The following is a 16,295-nucleotide window of genomic DNA, read 5'->3' as shown; positions in this document are numbered from 1 at the left end:
CATTACTAATACCAAACGAGAATGGCAACAGCACAGGTGATAGATAGTGGAGAGCGCAAGACATGTGATGGCACCAGCATAAAAAACACCAAACACCATGGCATCTTTCCAAAGCCATTGCTGTGATGGACGCGACGTTCCTAAAAGAAGATCCACCGTGTGGGGTATCAATACGTTGGGTTCCAAACCATCCGACTTGTGAAGGTCATTCTCTGTGATTTGATTCCATGACGATACGTTGATCCCATTCACAATTCCAATGACAACCACTACAAAAAACAACACGACTCCAATCAGGTGCGTGTACACATTGCCTGTTTCGTTATGCAAGTAGAATAAACTCTTGAGGCATCCTGCATAAGAATTGGTAATTCTTCTATATCCCAAGTATATAAATGCGTTATCATTATACCATGATGGCATATGTCGGGCATGAACACAGTATTGATTGATGCAATTTGTGGTTGGATTGGCAGCGTATACATCATAGTCGGTCCATGATGCATGCACTCGGTTATGATCAATCAAGTGAGGTGAAGACAAGCAAGGTGGTGAAAGTAGAGTGTCTTGAGATGCATCACGATGGGGTGTGTCATTGTCATGATCAGCCATCATATCGTGCCGATTCATCAAATCTGAAGCCAATAGCTCATCCTTTGCAACACATGATGGTTGCATCATGACCGGTATAAGAGATGGCGGAGATAATCGATACTTGCTCTCGTTTATATGCTTCGAGTTTGATACTGGTGAGATGGAATCATTGATACTTTTATCTGGTTCAGAAACGTTATATTCCATAATACGTCGCTCTCGAAGAATCCTTGGCGAAGACATCAACTCTTCATCTAGTCCAGTAAAAGAAGTAGTCGTGAGTGCATGAACTGCATTCTCATACAATGCAAGTCCCATGTTGGCTACAGAATGTGCTGCTGTTGTACCAGTAGTAAGCTTGTCGTTTGATGTCGAGACGGTTGAATGACCATCGCTTGACCTTCTAGTTTTACTGATATTCAATGGTTGAGGTCTTCGTCTAGCATGTTGAATACTACCATCATGAGCAGTAGTATGAAGTACACCCGTTTCATCGATTAGAGTCTCATCGTGTACAGATACTTGTCGACCCTTCTCACTCTCCGTAGCACCATTCACCATTCTCGAATGAAAAAGAGAAGAAACTGTATCCTGTTGACTGTCATAAAACAATGCATTCTCATCATGAGCAACTTGATCCATTCGAAATCGTCAGATTCTGATTATTGCTTATCAAAAAATGATCTTTATGCCGCACTTGTATTCAATAAAATGGTTCATGATCGTACAGTCTTGTTGTGCTTTGAAACCAACAAGAAAGGGTCGTGCGCTTTCATGTTGAGATGTGCGTTGTTTGCATTGTTCATTTTATGATACGGTACGAATTATGGGTTGGTTCTTGTTTAGCATGGTTTTACATTGTAGATGACGAGGTTATAACTGGATTCATGTAGTACAGTCCAACTTTACAGATTCTATTCTTTGTAGTGTCACTCGTTCGCGTTCAAGACCAAGATTACAGTTTCAAAGTTGTTTTCATGTCAATCACCATAAAACATCTAATAAACTCGAACCATTCTAGTAAATGTGATATAAACAATGGTGGTTAGATGTCAAGTATTTGATTGTGGGGATATCAATCGGATGATTAAAAGTATGTAGTATGAATGGGTTTATTGGAATAAAATTTAGAGGCTTTCCAAAAACGCTGAATGGATTTCCATGGCTCTTAATCTTGCTTCGAGAACTGCCTTGTCTCGTTCAAGCATCCATATTCTTCGCTCAACTTCGATTTGTTTTGTGGTATCACCTTGCTCAGGTTCACAACCATATGGATGTGCTCCCATGGCATAAGGCGCGGAAAGAGGTCCACAGGGTATGTTTTGAGGTTTGATTGTGAGTTTTAGTTGTGGTGATGTGGATGGATCTCCTATTGAAGGAGCCACGCCATTCAACGTGTCTGAAACAAATTCATCGCGGTCAGACTGAGCTGGGTTTGGAAGAATGGGTGGACAATGACTCTGCATCAATGGTGCTGAGGGTGCCGAGGTGAGGGTATAGGGTAAAGAGTACCGCGGCGAACAAAGCATCGAATGACATCGAGGACGTTGTAAAGGTGGATGAGCAATCATTGGGGAGCAAGATTCAGTCTCATCGTTTTCTGCTGCAACTGCAGCTCGATCGTTTAGTTCAAGTGGGATAGAGGGTGACAGCACCAATGGTGGAAGCGGGATAGACAAGGCTGGTTTTTTCCCTTCGTCACTAATGTCTGATGTCTGTACAATCGTATGATTTGGATTGCTTGAATCATGGACTAGATTTTTGTTTTCGGATACAGGAAACACCCACTGTGATATATCAGGAGCATTGGCTTGAGCCGGTCGAGCAACAGTGTTGCCGACAGCAGGAAACCTAAAGTCTCGTAAAGGATCTTTTCCTGCATCACCATTGTTACAAAGTGTCAGTGGGTGAGAATAGGTAGGCGGAACAGGTAAACCACCCAGTGGTCTTAACACAATTTCTCCAGGCTGAGATACTACTCTGCTATGCAGTCCTTTTCGAGGTATCGATCCACCAAATTGTTGCGACGTATTTACGGACGAGGTTGAAAAAGAGGTACGCACACTAGAGAAAAATCCACTGTCTTGCGACATACGCCGATTGAAATATCCACCTGGAGACTGATTCATGCTGCATTGTTCTCCTGGAATGGCTAGATTGCCTGAAGCAGAATTAGACGACAGCCAGGGTTGAGTTGGAGTTTGTTTAAAATGGAACGCTGATGGTGTATGCCCAGGAGATGACCAAGGTGACATGGAAAACATATTCAATGGATCCGTATCGGTATCACAGGGTGCTCCATTATTGCATATGGATAATGAATTACTTCGACAAAATTCGAATCGGAAAAAATCGGAAACAAGAATCTCGGCAGCAGTAGGTCGTGCAGCAGGATCTCCAGAAACAAGCATCCGAATCAGATCACACTCTTCAGGATACATTTCCAAAACTTTTTCAGGAATAGATCCATCTCGCTTGAGTGTATCCAATACAACCACTCGCTCCATAGCCGTGTCAAAAACACATACAAGCTCAAGGAGAATAACGCCAAGAGAGTAGATATCAGATTTGGTTGTGCAAAGCTGCTCTTCGAGAATCTCAGGCGCCGTGTAAAAATACGTTCCATGGCTTGTGCTAGATTCAATCACGTCACAAGAGGAGATATCATTTGAGAAATACTTTGAAGCATGCAGCGGTTGTCCGTTGTTATTGGGTTCGCCCATTATGATGATGTGGTCCGACACACTTTTAGCCAGCCCAAAGTCGCCAAGATAAACATGAGACCCTTTGAGAAAGATATTTTCTGGCTTAACATCCCTGTGGATGATATTTTGTCCGTGAATATGAACCAATCCACTCACAAGTTGAGCAAAAATCAGCATATTGTGAGCACGATCCACTGTACGACGAGATTTGATCCATACACGGAGATCTTGACATGCATAGAGTTGCATTTGAATATAAAGGGTGGAGTTATGGGTATGTAAAGAATTTGGACGCAGTGAATCTTCATCCAGCCCAGCTTCTTGAAAATGATCATGGTCTTCATCATGATCATCACATTCTGAAATGGATTCTGAATCTTCACCTTCTGTCAAGTCAGACTCAAGACCTGCTTCGGATCCGTAGTCAAAACTAACGTCAGATAGACTAATTGAGGACCTGGATGATCGCGAGGGTGGGAACAAGCCACGTAAAGAGTGGGAACTGTTTTTCAGATTGCTAGTCAAGGGTTTTTCAGGAGCTTCAATCCAAGCATTGTAGTATCTGACTACATTGGGATGATTGGATAGCATGGCAAATGTTTTTACTTCCCGTAAAAGCCTATCATCAGCCTGAGAAAGTCTGCGCGTATGCCCACTGCCAAACGAAGAAGCAAAAGCTAATGGAATAGGAGAAACAGATGTAGAAGTAGTTGACCCTGACAAGGATGGAGAAGAGTTTCGCAAAGAGAGCAAGGATGCAGATGCAGATGCTCGATCTCGATCAAAAAGAGCAGACGAGTGTGTCAAGTTTTGCAATGCTTCTGGTGGACAATTGAGTTTGACTACAAAAACACATGAGTCCAAGCAGGGTTCAAGTATTACATTGTATAAGCAACAAAGTACCTTTTTTAATGGCGTATTCTTGGCCATCCAAAAGATTGCGTGCTCGATACACGACACCAAATCCGCCACGTCCAAGCTGTTCAATTTCTAATAGTATTATCAGTATAGAGTTTGAATGACAGGATTCAAGCAAGAAAAACTACCTTCAAACTCAGTGCGATATCTTGATGGTGGAGTAGAGGCAGTTCGATACAAGTCAGACTCTTTGATAGAGCATGCGATGGTTTCTTTGCTTGCATGCGCAATATCTCTGGTGAGATTCAAGCCATTTTCCAGTTCACTAGATCGTCTACGATCAGTTTTAAAGGTGTTTGGTTTGAGAGTAAAGACAAACACCTGACCACCTTTGGGAAGCAGGGGTGTGGAAAGTATAGATGAATCCAGTGATGCAGTGTGAATACGAACGGGATGAGTTGATCCATTGGGCATATGCAATGTATGTTTTAATGGATGTGCTTGCAATGAAGGTCGTGGTGGTTGGGAAGATAAGCTACAAGTGGGTTGAATAGGGTTAGTGGTTGATATTTGATCTTCATTGTGATCGGTTGCATCATCAGACGAGTCTTCTGAATCAGAATTGTCGTGAAGCAGACCACTCATGGTAAGGATGAGATTTATAGATGGAAGGAGAGTCGATGCATTCAATGGCAGTGTGAGTGGGATTGAAGTAGTTCTGGGTATGCCATTGCAAGTAGATCCAAATGAAGAGTTAAAACAAGAATTGGAGAATATGGCAGTAGTTTCAGTTGAAGTTTGATGACGGTATACCAAGAGAATGGGAACATGAATAGAATTGTACGCAGCAGCAACAACAGTAGAAATCAACGATGAATGGGTAGGATAGGCTTTTAGTTCTAGTTTATGATGCATATGTGATGATGGCAATATAGACGAGTCGATGCTCGAAACGGGTTCGTGTTTTGAGTTGTCCTTGAACGAGTTTTCAAAGTTGGACTGAAGAGGAATACTGACGTTGGAAGTGCATACGTTATGAGAGGGTTCAAGTGAGTTTGGAATCAAGTGAGGATTATACATCATGGCATGGTCTTGCTTCATTGATGAAATCCTTCTCTTGGAGTGAATGTTCGGCATGGTTGCTCTCGGTACGTTGGAGTACTTTAAACTCGTTCAGTACGCCTCTTGTACACGTGACTTACAACGCCGCTATTTGCTTGGACTCAAAGCATGGGAACTCATCACCCATCCAAATCTGATATTCACAATTCAAAACCCTATTTTATATATAGATTTACTTTAGTCATCTTAAGCATCATCTGCATGAACTGGCACTGCTTCATTGTCGCCTTCTGGAGCTGCTGGAACAGAATAGGCTGCACGAACAATTAGAGTACGATCCTCAACCTTGACATCACTCACATCAGCCAATACTCGTTCTTGCTCTGATGCCGACTCCATCTCCATAAACCCATATCCCTTGCTACGTCCAAACTTGGTCATCACAACATGCGCACTCTTGACCTTGTAGTCTTTGAAAATAACCAGAATATCATCGGACGATACCTTGAATGGAAGGTTGCCAATAAAGATGGTAGTTTTGCTAGGCTCTCCTTCACGTATACGAGGAGGACGTGGAGGACGAGGAGCACGTTTGGCTGATGCTGCTGGTTTAGACTCTTCATCTGCAGACTTTGCATGTTCACCCTCTACAACAGGTTTTCTTTCATCATGGCCAGATGCTTTGGCAGACTTGGGTTTGCGAATACGCTTGGGTTTGATAGCATCCCCATCAACCAATCCTGAACCCGCAGCTGGAGCGATAGCAGTCTTGGCATGTCCATCTTCAGTCTTGACAGCCTCTTCACCCGACTTGGGTTTACGAACGCGAGGACGAGATGTCTCGATTCCACCTTCAGCAGCAGGAACATGAGGTTTGGATTGAGCAATCTCAACGTTGATGGCACGACCATCAAACTCCTTTTGATGGAACAGATCAACAGCAGTTGTAGCCTCGGCTGTTGTCTTGAACGACACAAACCCGAATCCCATCGAACGGCCTTGTTTGCGAATCAGCTGGGTATCAACACTGGTAAAAAGTTGAGCCCAGAATGGAACAAGACATCAAAAAGGGAATAGTAATGAGTATGAGATTTATAGATGATCAAATAATTCAAATTCAGTCTAGACAACCAGTGAGAAGAGTAGATTGAACACTGATCTAAACATCCTATATGGATTGGCTGTCTAGACCAACACATGATGGGATAGACAAGCAGCAGATGAACACAACAGTAATGCAATACAAAAATACGATTAGGGAGACAACCAACAAGACTTACACAGTGCCAGCATCAGCAAAAAAGTCTTTGAGGGCAGTGGTATTGATACGATAGGGCAGGTTTCCAACAAACACCTTGACATACAAGTCCTTCTCACCAACAGAAGCAGTGGGAGGGTTAGCAGCAGCAACAGGGGCAACAACAGGGGCATCAACAGTAGTCATATTGTTATATGTTGGTCAATGAAGCGAGGACAGAATGGGTGCACCAGTAAAGGACTAGAAAAAAAGTCTTGTAGCCAAGAGACACTAGTTAGTTAGACTCGAATCCATCATCAAACCATTCCTGCTTACCTTGACAAATATTTCGGTGTGACAAAGAAAATTGCACCAAAGCTTTAGTTGATGTAATTCACTGGTTAGATCTGAGCATTAATATACGATTCTATCCACTTTATTGGTTCATGGAATTAAGCAGAATAGTCGTACATAGCACATTATGGGTATTACAATGCCTACTCCTAATCCAAGTGTCGACACACTTGTCACTATCCATTGGATATCCAATCCAAGTGCAACAAGACACGTCATTCCAATCAAAATACTACCACGCACACCGGCATGGCACTGATGCCTACATTCTTGATCTTCATATGAATTTCTATTTTCATGTGACTCATGACGGTTTCGTCTTGTTGCCATCACAGTCTCAATCCACGTGCATACCGAGTGTGTACCCATCGCATATCTGCACATCACATTGATTGCCAACATCACTATCGCAATCGACATGATATAGGTATGTCCACCAAGTTCTTGGATAAAATTCCCCGTTACCTTGAATGGTTTATACTGTTAATATTCTGCTTGACATGTGTGTGGATTGTGGTTCAAGATACACTCTATTGTATACATACCAGTTTCATTGACTTGTTTCCATAAAACGCATATCCGCTCACTGCAAAGACAAGATCCATAACCATCACACTTTGAACAGAAATAGAAACTACGCGCTTAAATCGTATGGGTGTATGCATCTCTCTTTGTAGATCAGGGTAAATATCATGAGCTATAAAGTATTTCAACCATGTTTAGTAATACATTTTAACCAGTGCATAAACAAACCAGAATGACCGCTTACTCATAAAAGATAGCAGGATTATGAGTGTGGATTGCATTACATTGGATAGATTGGTAGGCCAGATTGTAGTTTGATCCAATACTCTTTGGAATGCATCATCCATCACCTTGTTCATGCTATTACCCTGTTCAATCTCATTGATGATGCAGTAAATCATACCACTGATAACACACATAAATGCAATGGTAATAGACACCATTCCGATTATAGAGGTAAACATGCGTAAACGATGAAACGGCATTAGCAACAGGGGAAACACAAGAATGGATAGCATAAATTTTGACCAAGTCTGATCAATAGAGATGGGTGTCATCATGAATGGAATTTGAATCCAACATACAGATTCTGGATCTGTGTGGAGTTTTGAAAGTGGATGAGAGCAAGTTTCAAGTATAAGCATTGAGCTCACTACAGCCATGAGTATACACGACCCCAACTTGAGCAGCCCATCCATAATGTTGAATACTAGCCAAGTGGGCCGACCCAAGATATGCTTTACAAGTGGAGCCATGGTAGATACATGTATACAACCAAACTTGAAATGAGATGGATTTATATTCAAAGCAAGTAAAAGTGACATTTCAGTGGCATAGATTTCTGAAGATGTATGTAGAATGCGGATGGCTTGATGTGGAGAGCGACGATGCCGATCGAAAAGTAAAACGCAGCGAGATACCAGCTGTGATACCCAATGAACAAGACTTCCTGTTAATAGAATTGCAAGTATACCAACAATCCAGCCAGAAAGAGAAAAGGCATAAGGTAGCATCAAAAACCCAATTCCAATAGAGTTTGTAATAGCATGTGATATGGCTTGTATTACCGATATTTTGTCGCGATAAGAGGATGGAATGGACGCATTGGGATTAGACAAGTGTAATCGCCTGCTTTCAAGTAACAAAGGGGTTGATGAGGAAGACAACTGTTGAGACAACTGGGTGGATTGAAGATCAAGAGAAGCTGCGCCATTGACATATGGAATCAATTGTTGATTGGTAGACATGAGATGTTGCGATCGGTCAAGTTCACACGTCTGCGATATGCAATGATAGTCGCTGTTCATGGTGTGTATGTCATGACTACAGGCACTCATTGGTAGCGATTCTTGTGATGCAACAGTGTTTGTGGCAGTAGCACCATAGGTATTGTCAGTTGCAAGCGAGGACATGGAAGTCATATCTAAAAGTGCAGGAAATGTATGGTAATGAGAAGCTAGACTCCATTGTGGATCTGTCATGGCAAAGGGATTTCCATCCTGTATGTCAATGGAATGAACAGCATCAGTCAACACACGCTCTTGAGGATAGATCGATTCGAGTTCTGCAGAATCTACCAGCACTTCAGTTTGCTTGGATAACAAAGCCTCGTCATCTGACGAAAGAGCAGTCTGTAGCAATGAGTCGGCTGACTGCAGCATGTGCAAACTGGATAGTTTATTAGAATCATCTGTTTTGCAGGAATAAACTTTATCTGGAGTAGACAGCCAATGATTGGGAAGGTTGGGTTGGTAAGATACACTTGAGCAAGAACCTAATCTTGGCAGTTGAGTAGACAGTTCAGGAAGAGAAGTTGATGAGGTTAAGTTAGATGAGTAGGATTTGGATACGATGGATCTCGGATTAGAGATTGAATGAGTAGTTGAAGGCATTGGAGTAATCTACTCAAAGTCAAGAGTAATATCCTCAAAGTCGAGAGTAATCTACTCAAAGTCAAGAGTAATATCCAATACAAGTCAATAGAATCAACACATGAAACAAGAATTCAACAGCATGGAGTGGCTCATGGATTGTCATGGATGTGCAATACGCTCTTGCATTCATCACTAGTAAGTGGATGGTCGAGATCAGCTCTTGATTACCACAAATGGTTGATTTACTTTCCTCTTCTTTCAACAACCATCATGGCAATCCTTCAAAATGTGCTACTAGGGTTTCTTGCTGGTCACTTCACATTACAGGCTAGGGTTGAGAGTATGTGGTGGTCTCACTTTGGATCAGATCTCTCTGCACTCAAGTCTAGAGTTCCTTCGTCTGTACGCTTTACTGCAGAGGTAAACTCGAGTGTAACAACAGTCATGATGATATCAACATGCTAATCTTGTTCATGTTCTAGTCATTCTATCGACAGCTTCTTGAGGCTCCACCCAACTTTGACTATGCTTTAATAGCTATAACTGTCACTGTATTCCTTTCCCTTATCGGTGGAATTGTCAAGCGTCCTGAGAAACGCTTTCTTTCTATCGTTTCCTTTATAACCTTTACTGCTGCTGCCGTAATCGAAATCTTTTATGCTCGTCCTATTATGAACTCCTTTAGATCCAAGTCCTATATGAAACCCGAGGTGCAAACCATGTCGCTGTATCAAGTGTCAATGCTTCATGCTGGAGTACTGGCTCTTTTGGCTATAACTGCTTTGGTTCAAGTATCCATGGTCGAGGCTGACGAGGAGGAATTAGAGAAAGCTAAAGCTGCTGCTAAATCTGCAAAGAAGCCCAAAAAGGAATAAACTGATGAATTATGTTTATGAATGTAGATTGGGTTTGAATAATAAACTATTCAAGTTTCTTGTCTGAATTGAGTAGATATTACGATGAATTCTCTCAAGTTGCACTTGCATCTACATCTGTATCAGTACACAATTCAGAGTATTGATGGTTGCTCAACATTATTCCAACTCTTCAAATAAACTCTTCATTCTAATAACAGCTTGAACGTATTCATTGATAAATACGTTGTCAAACTCGAATTGATTTCAACCCAAAATCTGTGATAATTGTATCGACTCTCAACAGCCATTCAGTTGCCGAATAACATGTCGAATATTATTCATCTGCCATCAGATTCTGCTACTAAATCATATGCACCGCTTATTCAAGTACTACTTCGTCATTCTATCCCTGTTAATCCATCATCGTCTGATATTCCATCACATATAAAAAGGCTCGGCAAATCATATTCCAACTTGGCTCACTCTATATCCACTGCCAATACTCAGCATTCGTCTGATTTTGAGAATCATGCTTCAGTTGCTACAAAAACTACTGCCCATCATAGACCATCCTTGTCTGTTCAATTAGATCCGCATAAACTCGCTCATCAAACAGAACGTCATCAGCGTAGATTTAGTATTAGTCAGCCATTGAATCAGCAACAGTCTAGTTCTGATGTAATGTCGTCCATGCTGCAGCCTGCCACCAGTCAAATCTCTCAGTCCATGTTCGATGCAAATCCAGAGCTCGTGGCATATTTCGATCATCTTACCACCAGCTCTTTAGATGCTGTGAAAAAAGAACCTGAGCATTTATCTGCCGAACAAACCAGGCTATCTAGGCAACTTTCTGCTGTGGCATTCAACGAGTACAGATCATTCCTTCGTGCTCACGAGTCTTGCAATGATATTAGAAAGGAACTCTCCAGCATATCTACAGAAATCCCAAAACTAACTTGCGCAATATCTTCTTTAAAAGAGTCCATTAGTGCATTGTCTGTGAGCTCTACTGGCATTTCTGAAAAGCATCGTACTTTATTGCTCATACTCGCTCAACATGACTGTTTGATTGAAATTCTGGATATTCCCAAACTCTTCAATACCTTTATTCGTGGAGGATATTATGAAGAAGCCATGAGTTTACGTGTACATGTGCAACGTTTACCATCCAGATATCCAAACCTTCCAATCGTGACTCGCATTGCCCAGCAAGTCGATGTGTCTGCCGAAATGATGCTTAGCCAGCTGATTTTACTACTTCGAGGCAACATCAAGCTTCCTCTATGTATTCGAGTCATTGGTTATCTGCGTCGTATGGGTGCATTGGCTGAGTCAGAATTGCGTCTTGTGTTTTTACAGCAACGCGATCTGTACATGTCAACTCGTCTTGCAGCCATCGATGGCAGGGTTGCTCATGGTGTTTCTTTACCTATACGTAACAGCACTACTGGGTCTACTGCTGAAAAGGATGAACAAAAGAAACCTGACACATGGCATCAGTCTAGAGTCGAGTATCTCAAGCGCTATATTGAGATCTCTCGCGAGCTGTTTTTTGATATTGTCACTCAGTACAAGGCAATGTTCTTTGACTCACAAACAGTGCTTTCTCCTTTGGCAAATTCTCATTCTACTACATTTCCAATACTTGGTTCTGGGTTTGGATCGTCATTCGAGCACATTTCTTCTTCGTCCCATGTATACGAAACTTCGTCAAGTTTTACATCCCAGTCCATCCTTGCATCATACGTTACTCATGTAGTAAACAATTTTCTCAGTGTGCTACGTGTTCATCTGTTGGACTTGTATGAATTACCATCGACTCCCCAAGATTCTACTCAGACATTGCTTCATAGCAATCAGACTGCAGATTCATTTATAAAAAACAACATTGGCGCTCCGATGAATAAATACGCCATGCCACCTGCACTTGCTGCTGCTCCTCCGATTGATGATGTATCTGCTGTCAATTCTATTCTTACTCAGACCATGTACTATGGCATGTCACTAGGCAGGGTTGGTATTGATTTCCGTCAAGCTGTATCGGGTGTGTTTGAACTTGCTGTGGAACGCATTGTAACCACTCAAATGGCTCACGGTGTCGATACATTTGTGGCATGGGCGGTAAAAACTCGTCTTACAGGTCTTTACGCTGTCAGCATTATGGGCGGTAGTCGTTCAAACACTGCAACTTCTCATACATCTCTACCCGACTCGCTAAGATCAAGCGTAGTAAGTAATTTGGGAAGTGGAAGGCATTCTTCTGGTAATGCTGGAGCAAGCAGTACTCATCAACCGCCATTGGCTTTGCTATCCTATCCACCATTGGGCACACTTCTCAATACGTTTTTGGCCTCTTTCAACCAACTTCGTCTACTTCCGTGTCTGTCTCTTATTCCCACCATCTCTTCATTCATTGTTACCTCCTTGACTCTTGTATCTGAAACTACAGCGGATCTTGCTTCATCTGATTGGCAGCTTTGGTCCGACACGCGACGTACAGAATTGGAAGACTTTTGTCGAGCTTTTGTAGATATACTCGTTCCAACTGTTGTTCATGCATTTAAAGAGGGTGTGTATGGTGGATTGATTGACTCTAGTTCTGACAACTATCGTATCGATTGTCACAAAATATGTGATCGTGTCGAAACCTGGGCCAATACATCTCGTCGTCGAGTTTCCAACATGACTGCCACTCCCATGGAACCATCCAATGACGCCTCATTGACGCCTCGTCCACAATCTGTTACCGATATTCCATCCGTCATTTCAAACCTCAAATCATCCACTGATCGTATTCACCCTTCAAATGAGTCTCTTGACACTGAACCCAACCCTCTAGTTACTACCAACTCTAATCCAGTTGTCCAACAACTCAATACAGAATCGGATTCATCCATACTGTGATTTGATTTATCATCTGATTCAATATATAATAAAAAATTGTTCAGAATTGGATTCGTATTGTTGGTTACGAGATACAAGTTACAAAGTGTGAAATAAAATACAATCCAATGACTCGAACCCCTTTTTTATTTGATTGAATTTGAATCAAGTTAAAAGTATAGTTGAATCAACTCAATGGTAGATATCACGCGGTAGGTTGAGATTTATTCAGCATTGATGATGAGATCGGGTGCGTTGCCTTGAATCACCCATCGTTGGATAGATTCATCGGATACCACATTGTCGATCATATCGTCCATATCATCATCATGTTGTGTAGAAATTCCAGCAACACGAGATTCGGATGTATATTGACCAATCCATTCAAACACTTCTGCATGCCATTGAAGAGAATTGGCAGGCTTTAAAACCCAGTGGTCTAAAATGGAAGCCCATCAGAACATGAGGAATGGTGAGTTGACAACATAGTTTAAATACGGTATTTAAAATAGAGATTGAATTCATGCTTTTTAAAAAAAACTTACTTTCATCAGGGAAATACAAGAGTCGACTGGGAACACCACGACGTTGAAGAGCAGTGAATGTAGCAAGACCTTCAGTGATAGGAAGACGATAGTCACGCTCGCTATGAATAACCAATGTAGGAGTGACCCACTTATGAGAGTAAAGAGCAGGAGAATACTTTTCGTAAAGCTTGGCTGCTTTGCGATCATATGGAGTTCCTTTAAACTGAAAATTAAACATCAATGCCCATGAGTAAGTTTTACTTGCAAACAAGACACATATTCTCAACTCATGTGCTTTATAAGCATTAAAAACAATACCTCGCTTTCTTTAAAGAACAGTTCTTCAGTACTGAAATACGCAGAGCGAGGATCGAAAATGCCATCGTGGTTTACTAATAGTAACGCATTGTATGAGCTTACCAAGTCACTGTTGATCAAGAATAGTACAAATGGCTTTTACCTAAACAAGCAAACTTTTTCGAGTGACCATTGATCCAGTTGATCATGAATCCACCATAGGATGCACCGAGAGCTGCGACGCGACGGTGATCAATTTGAGGATTCTGTTCAAGAACATATTTGAGACCTTTCATGTTGTCTTCAAATGGCGCACCACCCCAGTTTCCAAGAATAGAACGGGTGAATTCTGAACCAAACCCAGTTGATCCATGAAAGTTGATGACGGCGACTTGTTATAAAAGTATGTCAGTATTGGTTCAAGAATGGTTTCAGCTTGTTGGTCAAATTATTTTAACTCACCAAAGTAGCCTTGGGCAGCAAACACCTGTGGGTTCCATCTGTACGACCAGTCGTCATTCCAAGCACCTTCTGGTCCACCATGAATTAAAAAGGCCAATGGATACTTTTTATCCTTGTTGAAATAATGGGGTTTTAGGAGCCATCCGTGTACTTTTTCGTTCTTGGCACCCTTGAACCAAAATTCTTCTGAAAGTGCCAGTTCTCTCGAAGCAAGATGCTCGTCGTTAAAATGAGTGAGGAAAGCAACTGTCCATTTTTCCATATCCATCACAACAAGTTTGTCAGGGTATAGCATGCTGTTGGAAAGAGCGGTAAAAGTATTGGTGCCAGGAACAACAGAAATGCTATGAAGGGTCGAATCAGAGTAGCGCTCAACAACTTTGTCGGTAGTGATGTCCACTGTAAAGACACGATTGTGGCCCTTGTCTTGAGCAGTGATAACCAGCAGTGTCTCGGAAAGAAAAGCAACAGAGCTAGGACTGCGATCCCATTTTTTGGTAAGAATATGTTGTGTTGCCTTGATTCTGTTGTAAACAACAATCACATTCTTATCTGACTCGTAGCCAGGTTCCTAAAAGTATTTAAAATGGTATACATTGATTGTCAATAAATCAGTGGTGAATTCAGACTATTCAGTTGGTTCACACAATACATACACGCATCTGAAGCCAAGCAATCAAGTCGCCAGATGGAGAGAAAGTAGGAAGTGAATCGGCACCAAGATTTTTCTTGGATAAGGAAACAGGTGGTTGAGTTCCATCAGTGAGTATGGTATAGACGTCAGTGTTTGTATTCCAAGCAGCTTTACGTTCGGGAACACGAGAAGTAAAAACAATAGTAGTTCCGTCTGGAGAAAAGTCGTAATCGGTGGTGGATCCAAACGGAGCAACCTATCATTGTGGATAAAGCAAACTCATGTCAGTGACTATTTGGTCAAAAAAGTTTAACAAATGAAAACAGTCGGATTTCTTACAGGAGTTTCAAGATCGGGCTGACTAGTAAATAAATCAACCACATCGCCCTCTTTAACAACGGTAGTATGCAATGCATCGAGTGTAAGACGAGCAACAAACAAATGGCTACGAGCGGTAGGATCAAGATAAGTGTCCCAATGACGCACGAATAGCTTATCATAGACCATAGCGGACGAGCCCTTTACCTTGCGTGGATTAGGAGCTACAACGACTGTTGAAGTGAATGCGAGCAGACCTGATGCAGTGTGATATTTGGCAGTAGTTACACCATGAACTAGTTGAGTGATTTGCTTGAATTCAACAGGAGTACCCTCGAGAGCATTGGTGATGTTTGAAACACAAATCTATTCAAAATATAAAAACAATGAAATCCGATTGGCGAATTTGAGCAATAGTTGATTATTTGAGGGTTACAGCATTGTCAGGATAATTATTCCCTTGATTACTTTTATGGTTTTTGTGGAATGCAACCCCTATTTACCTGATTCAGACCCTCACGGGAACAAAGCACTGCCAACACACTGTCAGACATCCAAAAGGGATCAGATCCAACATCAGATCCTACAAGAACAGGACCAGTTGCCAATGCAGTTTCAGGTGTACTCAAATTGGGATGCTCAGACTCGCTTTGTGGCAGGTGTGATAAATACAATGAACGAGTAGTGATAGTAGTTGATGTATTGTAGTGCGATACCGTATAAGCAGTCATGTGTCCTTTAGGCGAAACAACCGGATTAGACAGTTTGTGCATGCTGACAAGATCCTATTACACATGCAAGCATGTTGAATGATATTTAACATGAATTAATCAAATATGTTGGGTTGCAATACTCGACAAGCACATGTGTTCAAATATGCGGAAAACACAGTACCTCTGCAGTGAAACCATACGAGGCAAAATCAGCAGAAACAAGACAGCATGAAGAGACCAGCAGTAAGATTCTGGACACGGAAAAGGCAGATCCGACCATTGTGCTCGTTGTGGTAAGTTTTGCTGATAATTACAGCCATCTTCACGGCCGCGCATCGCCTTATTGCACGTGACTTGATGTCAATTCAAATACTTTGAATTGGCTGGAAATTAAA

General features: G+C 41.7%; 8 protein-coding genes across 8 annotated transcripts in view; 3 read left to right on the top strand and 5 right to left on the bottom strand.

Moving 5' to 3' along the window:
- BATDEDRAFT_35897 (uncharacterized protein) overlaps window positions 1-1,236 on the bottom strand; it is a gene marked incomplete at both ends in the record, with an annotated part of 1,662 nt that extends 426 nt beyond the window's left edge. Inside the window, one exon of the mRNA XM_006681648.1 lies at window positions 63-1,236. Coding sequence (XP_006681711.1) covers window positions 63-1,236 — 1,174 coding nt within the window. The remainder of the gene's footprint in view (window positions 1-62) is intronic.
- Window positions 1,237-1,683: 447 nt separating this feature from the next.
- On the bottom strand, window positions 1,684-2,757 carry BATDEDRAFT_37365 (uncharacterized protein). The gene has a single exon (XM_006681673.1). It carries the CDS (start codon window positions 2,721-2,723, stop codon window positions 1,722-1,724), a length of 1,002 nt encoding a protein of 333 aa, XP_006681736.1. The 5' UTR covers window positions 2,724-2,757; the 3' UTR covers window positions 1,684-1,721.
- Window positions 2,758-2,812: 55 nt separating this feature from the next.
- BATDEDRAFT_37364 (uncharacterized protein) lies at window positions 2,813-3,586 on the top strand. The gene has a single exon (XM_006681672.1). It carries the CDS (start codon window positions 2,848-2,850, stop codon window positions 3,151-3,153), a length of 306 nt encoding a protein of 101 aa, XP_006681735.1. The 5' UTR covers window positions 2,813-2,847; the 3' UTR covers window positions 3,154-3,586.
- Window positions 3,587-5,420: 1,834 nt separating this feature from the next.
- BATDEDRAFT_35895 (uncharacterized protein) lies at window positions 5,421-6,734 on the bottom strand. Its single transcript, XM_006681647.1, has 2 exons — window positions 6,500-6,734; window positions 5,421-6,246 (listed from the first exon to the last, which is right to left on the bottom strand). The coding sequence occupies exons 1-2, from the start codon at window positions 6,661-6,663 to the stop codon at window positions 5,466-5,468; spliced, it is 945 nt and encodes a 314-aa protein (XP_006681710.1). The 5' UTR covers window positions 6,664-6,734; the 3' UTR covers window positions 5,421-5,465.
- Window positions 6,735-6,900: 166 nt separating this feature from the next.
- On the bottom strand, window positions 6,901-8,996 carry BATDEDRAFT_27314 (uncharacterized protein; the record flags this gene model as incomplete). Its single annotated transcript, XM_006681586.1, has 3 exons — window positions 6,901-7,275; window positions 7,356-7,507; window positions 7,580-8,996. 3 exons carry the CDS (start codon window positions 8,994-8,996, stop codon window positions 6,901-6,903), a joined length of 1,944 nt encoding a protein of 647 aa, XP_006681649.1.
- An 800-nt stretch (window positions 8,997-9,796) lies between these two features.
- BATDEDRAFT_37362 (uncharacterized protein) lies at window positions 9,797-10,106 on the top strand. The gene has a single exon (XM_006681671.1). It carries the CDS (start codon window positions 9,881-9,883, stop codon window positions 10,082-10,084), a length of 204 nt encoding a protein of 67 aa, XP_006681734.1. The 5' UTR covers window positions 9,797-9,880; the 3' UTR covers window positions 10,085-10,106.
- Window positions 10,107-10,822: 716 nt separating this feature from the next.
- On the top strand, window positions 10,823-12,610 carry BATDEDRAFT_1846 (Golgi transport complex subunit COG8; the record flags this gene model as incomplete). The annotated part of the gene is made up of 4 exons (XM_006681510.1): window positions 10,823-11,483; window positions 11,574-11,665; window positions 11,906-12,206; window positions 12,297-12,610. Coding segments are annotated over 4 exons (1,368 nt in total), but the record flags the coding sequence as incomplete, so codon positions are not given.
- A 469-nt stretch (window positions 12,611-13,079) lies between these two features.
- BATDEDRAFT_35893 (uncharacterized protein) lies at window positions 13,080-16,180 on the bottom strand (the record flags this gene model as incomplete). Its single annotated transcript, XM_006681646.1, has 9 exons — window positions 13,080-13,388; window positions 13,495-13,699; window positions 13,795-13,868; window positions 13,937-14,164; window positions 14,236-14,806; window positions 14,892-15,125; window positions 15,209-15,553; window positions 15,691-15,972; window positions 16,082-16,180. The coding sequence occupies 9 exons, from the start codon at window positions 16,178-16,180 to the stop codon at window positions 13,174-13,176; spliced, it is 2,253 nt and encodes a 750-aa protein (XP_006681709.1). The 3' UTR covers window positions 13,080-13,173.
- Between the last annotated feature and the right edge of the window lie 115 nt (window positions 16,181-16,295).

The sequence above is a fragment of the Batrachochytrium dendrobatidis genome (assembly GCF_000203795.2).
Source record: "Batrachochytrium dendrobatidis JAM81 unplaced genomic scaffold BATDEscaffold_13, whole genome shotgun sequence".
NCBI classification, from domain to species: domain Eukaryota; kingdom Fungi; phylum Chytridiomycota; class Chytridiomycetes; order Rhizophydiales; genus Batrachochytrium; species Batrachochytrium dendrobatidis.
This window is presented reverse-complemented; position numbering and strand designations above follow the sequence as displayed.

What these genes read in the sequence shown, in the direction of transcription:
- BATDEDRAFT_37364 (XM_006681672.1), top strand. Translation starts at nt 2,848, where the DNA reads ATGGAAAACATATTCAATGGATCCGTATCGGTATCACAGGGTGCTCCA.
- BATDEDRAFT_35895 (XM_006681647.1), bottom strand. Translation starts at nt 6,663, where the DNA reads ATGACTACTGTTGATGCCCCTGTTGTTGCCCCTGTTGCTGCTGCTAAC. An exon ending in TTTGCTGATGCTGGCACTGT is followed by an intron (nt 6,247 to 6,499) that starts GTAAGTCTTGTT and finishes ACTTTTTACCAG; the next exon opens with TGTTGATACCCAGCTGATTC.
- BATDEDRAFT_37362 (XM_006681671.1), top strand. Translation starts at nt 9,881, where the DNA reads ATGAACTCCTTTAGATCCAAGTCCTATATGAAACCCGAGGTGCAAACC.
- BATDEDRAFT_37365 (XM_006681673.1), bottom strand. Translation starts at nt 2,723, where the DNA reads ATGAATCAGTCTCCAGGTGGATATTTCAATCGGCGTATGTCGCAAGAC.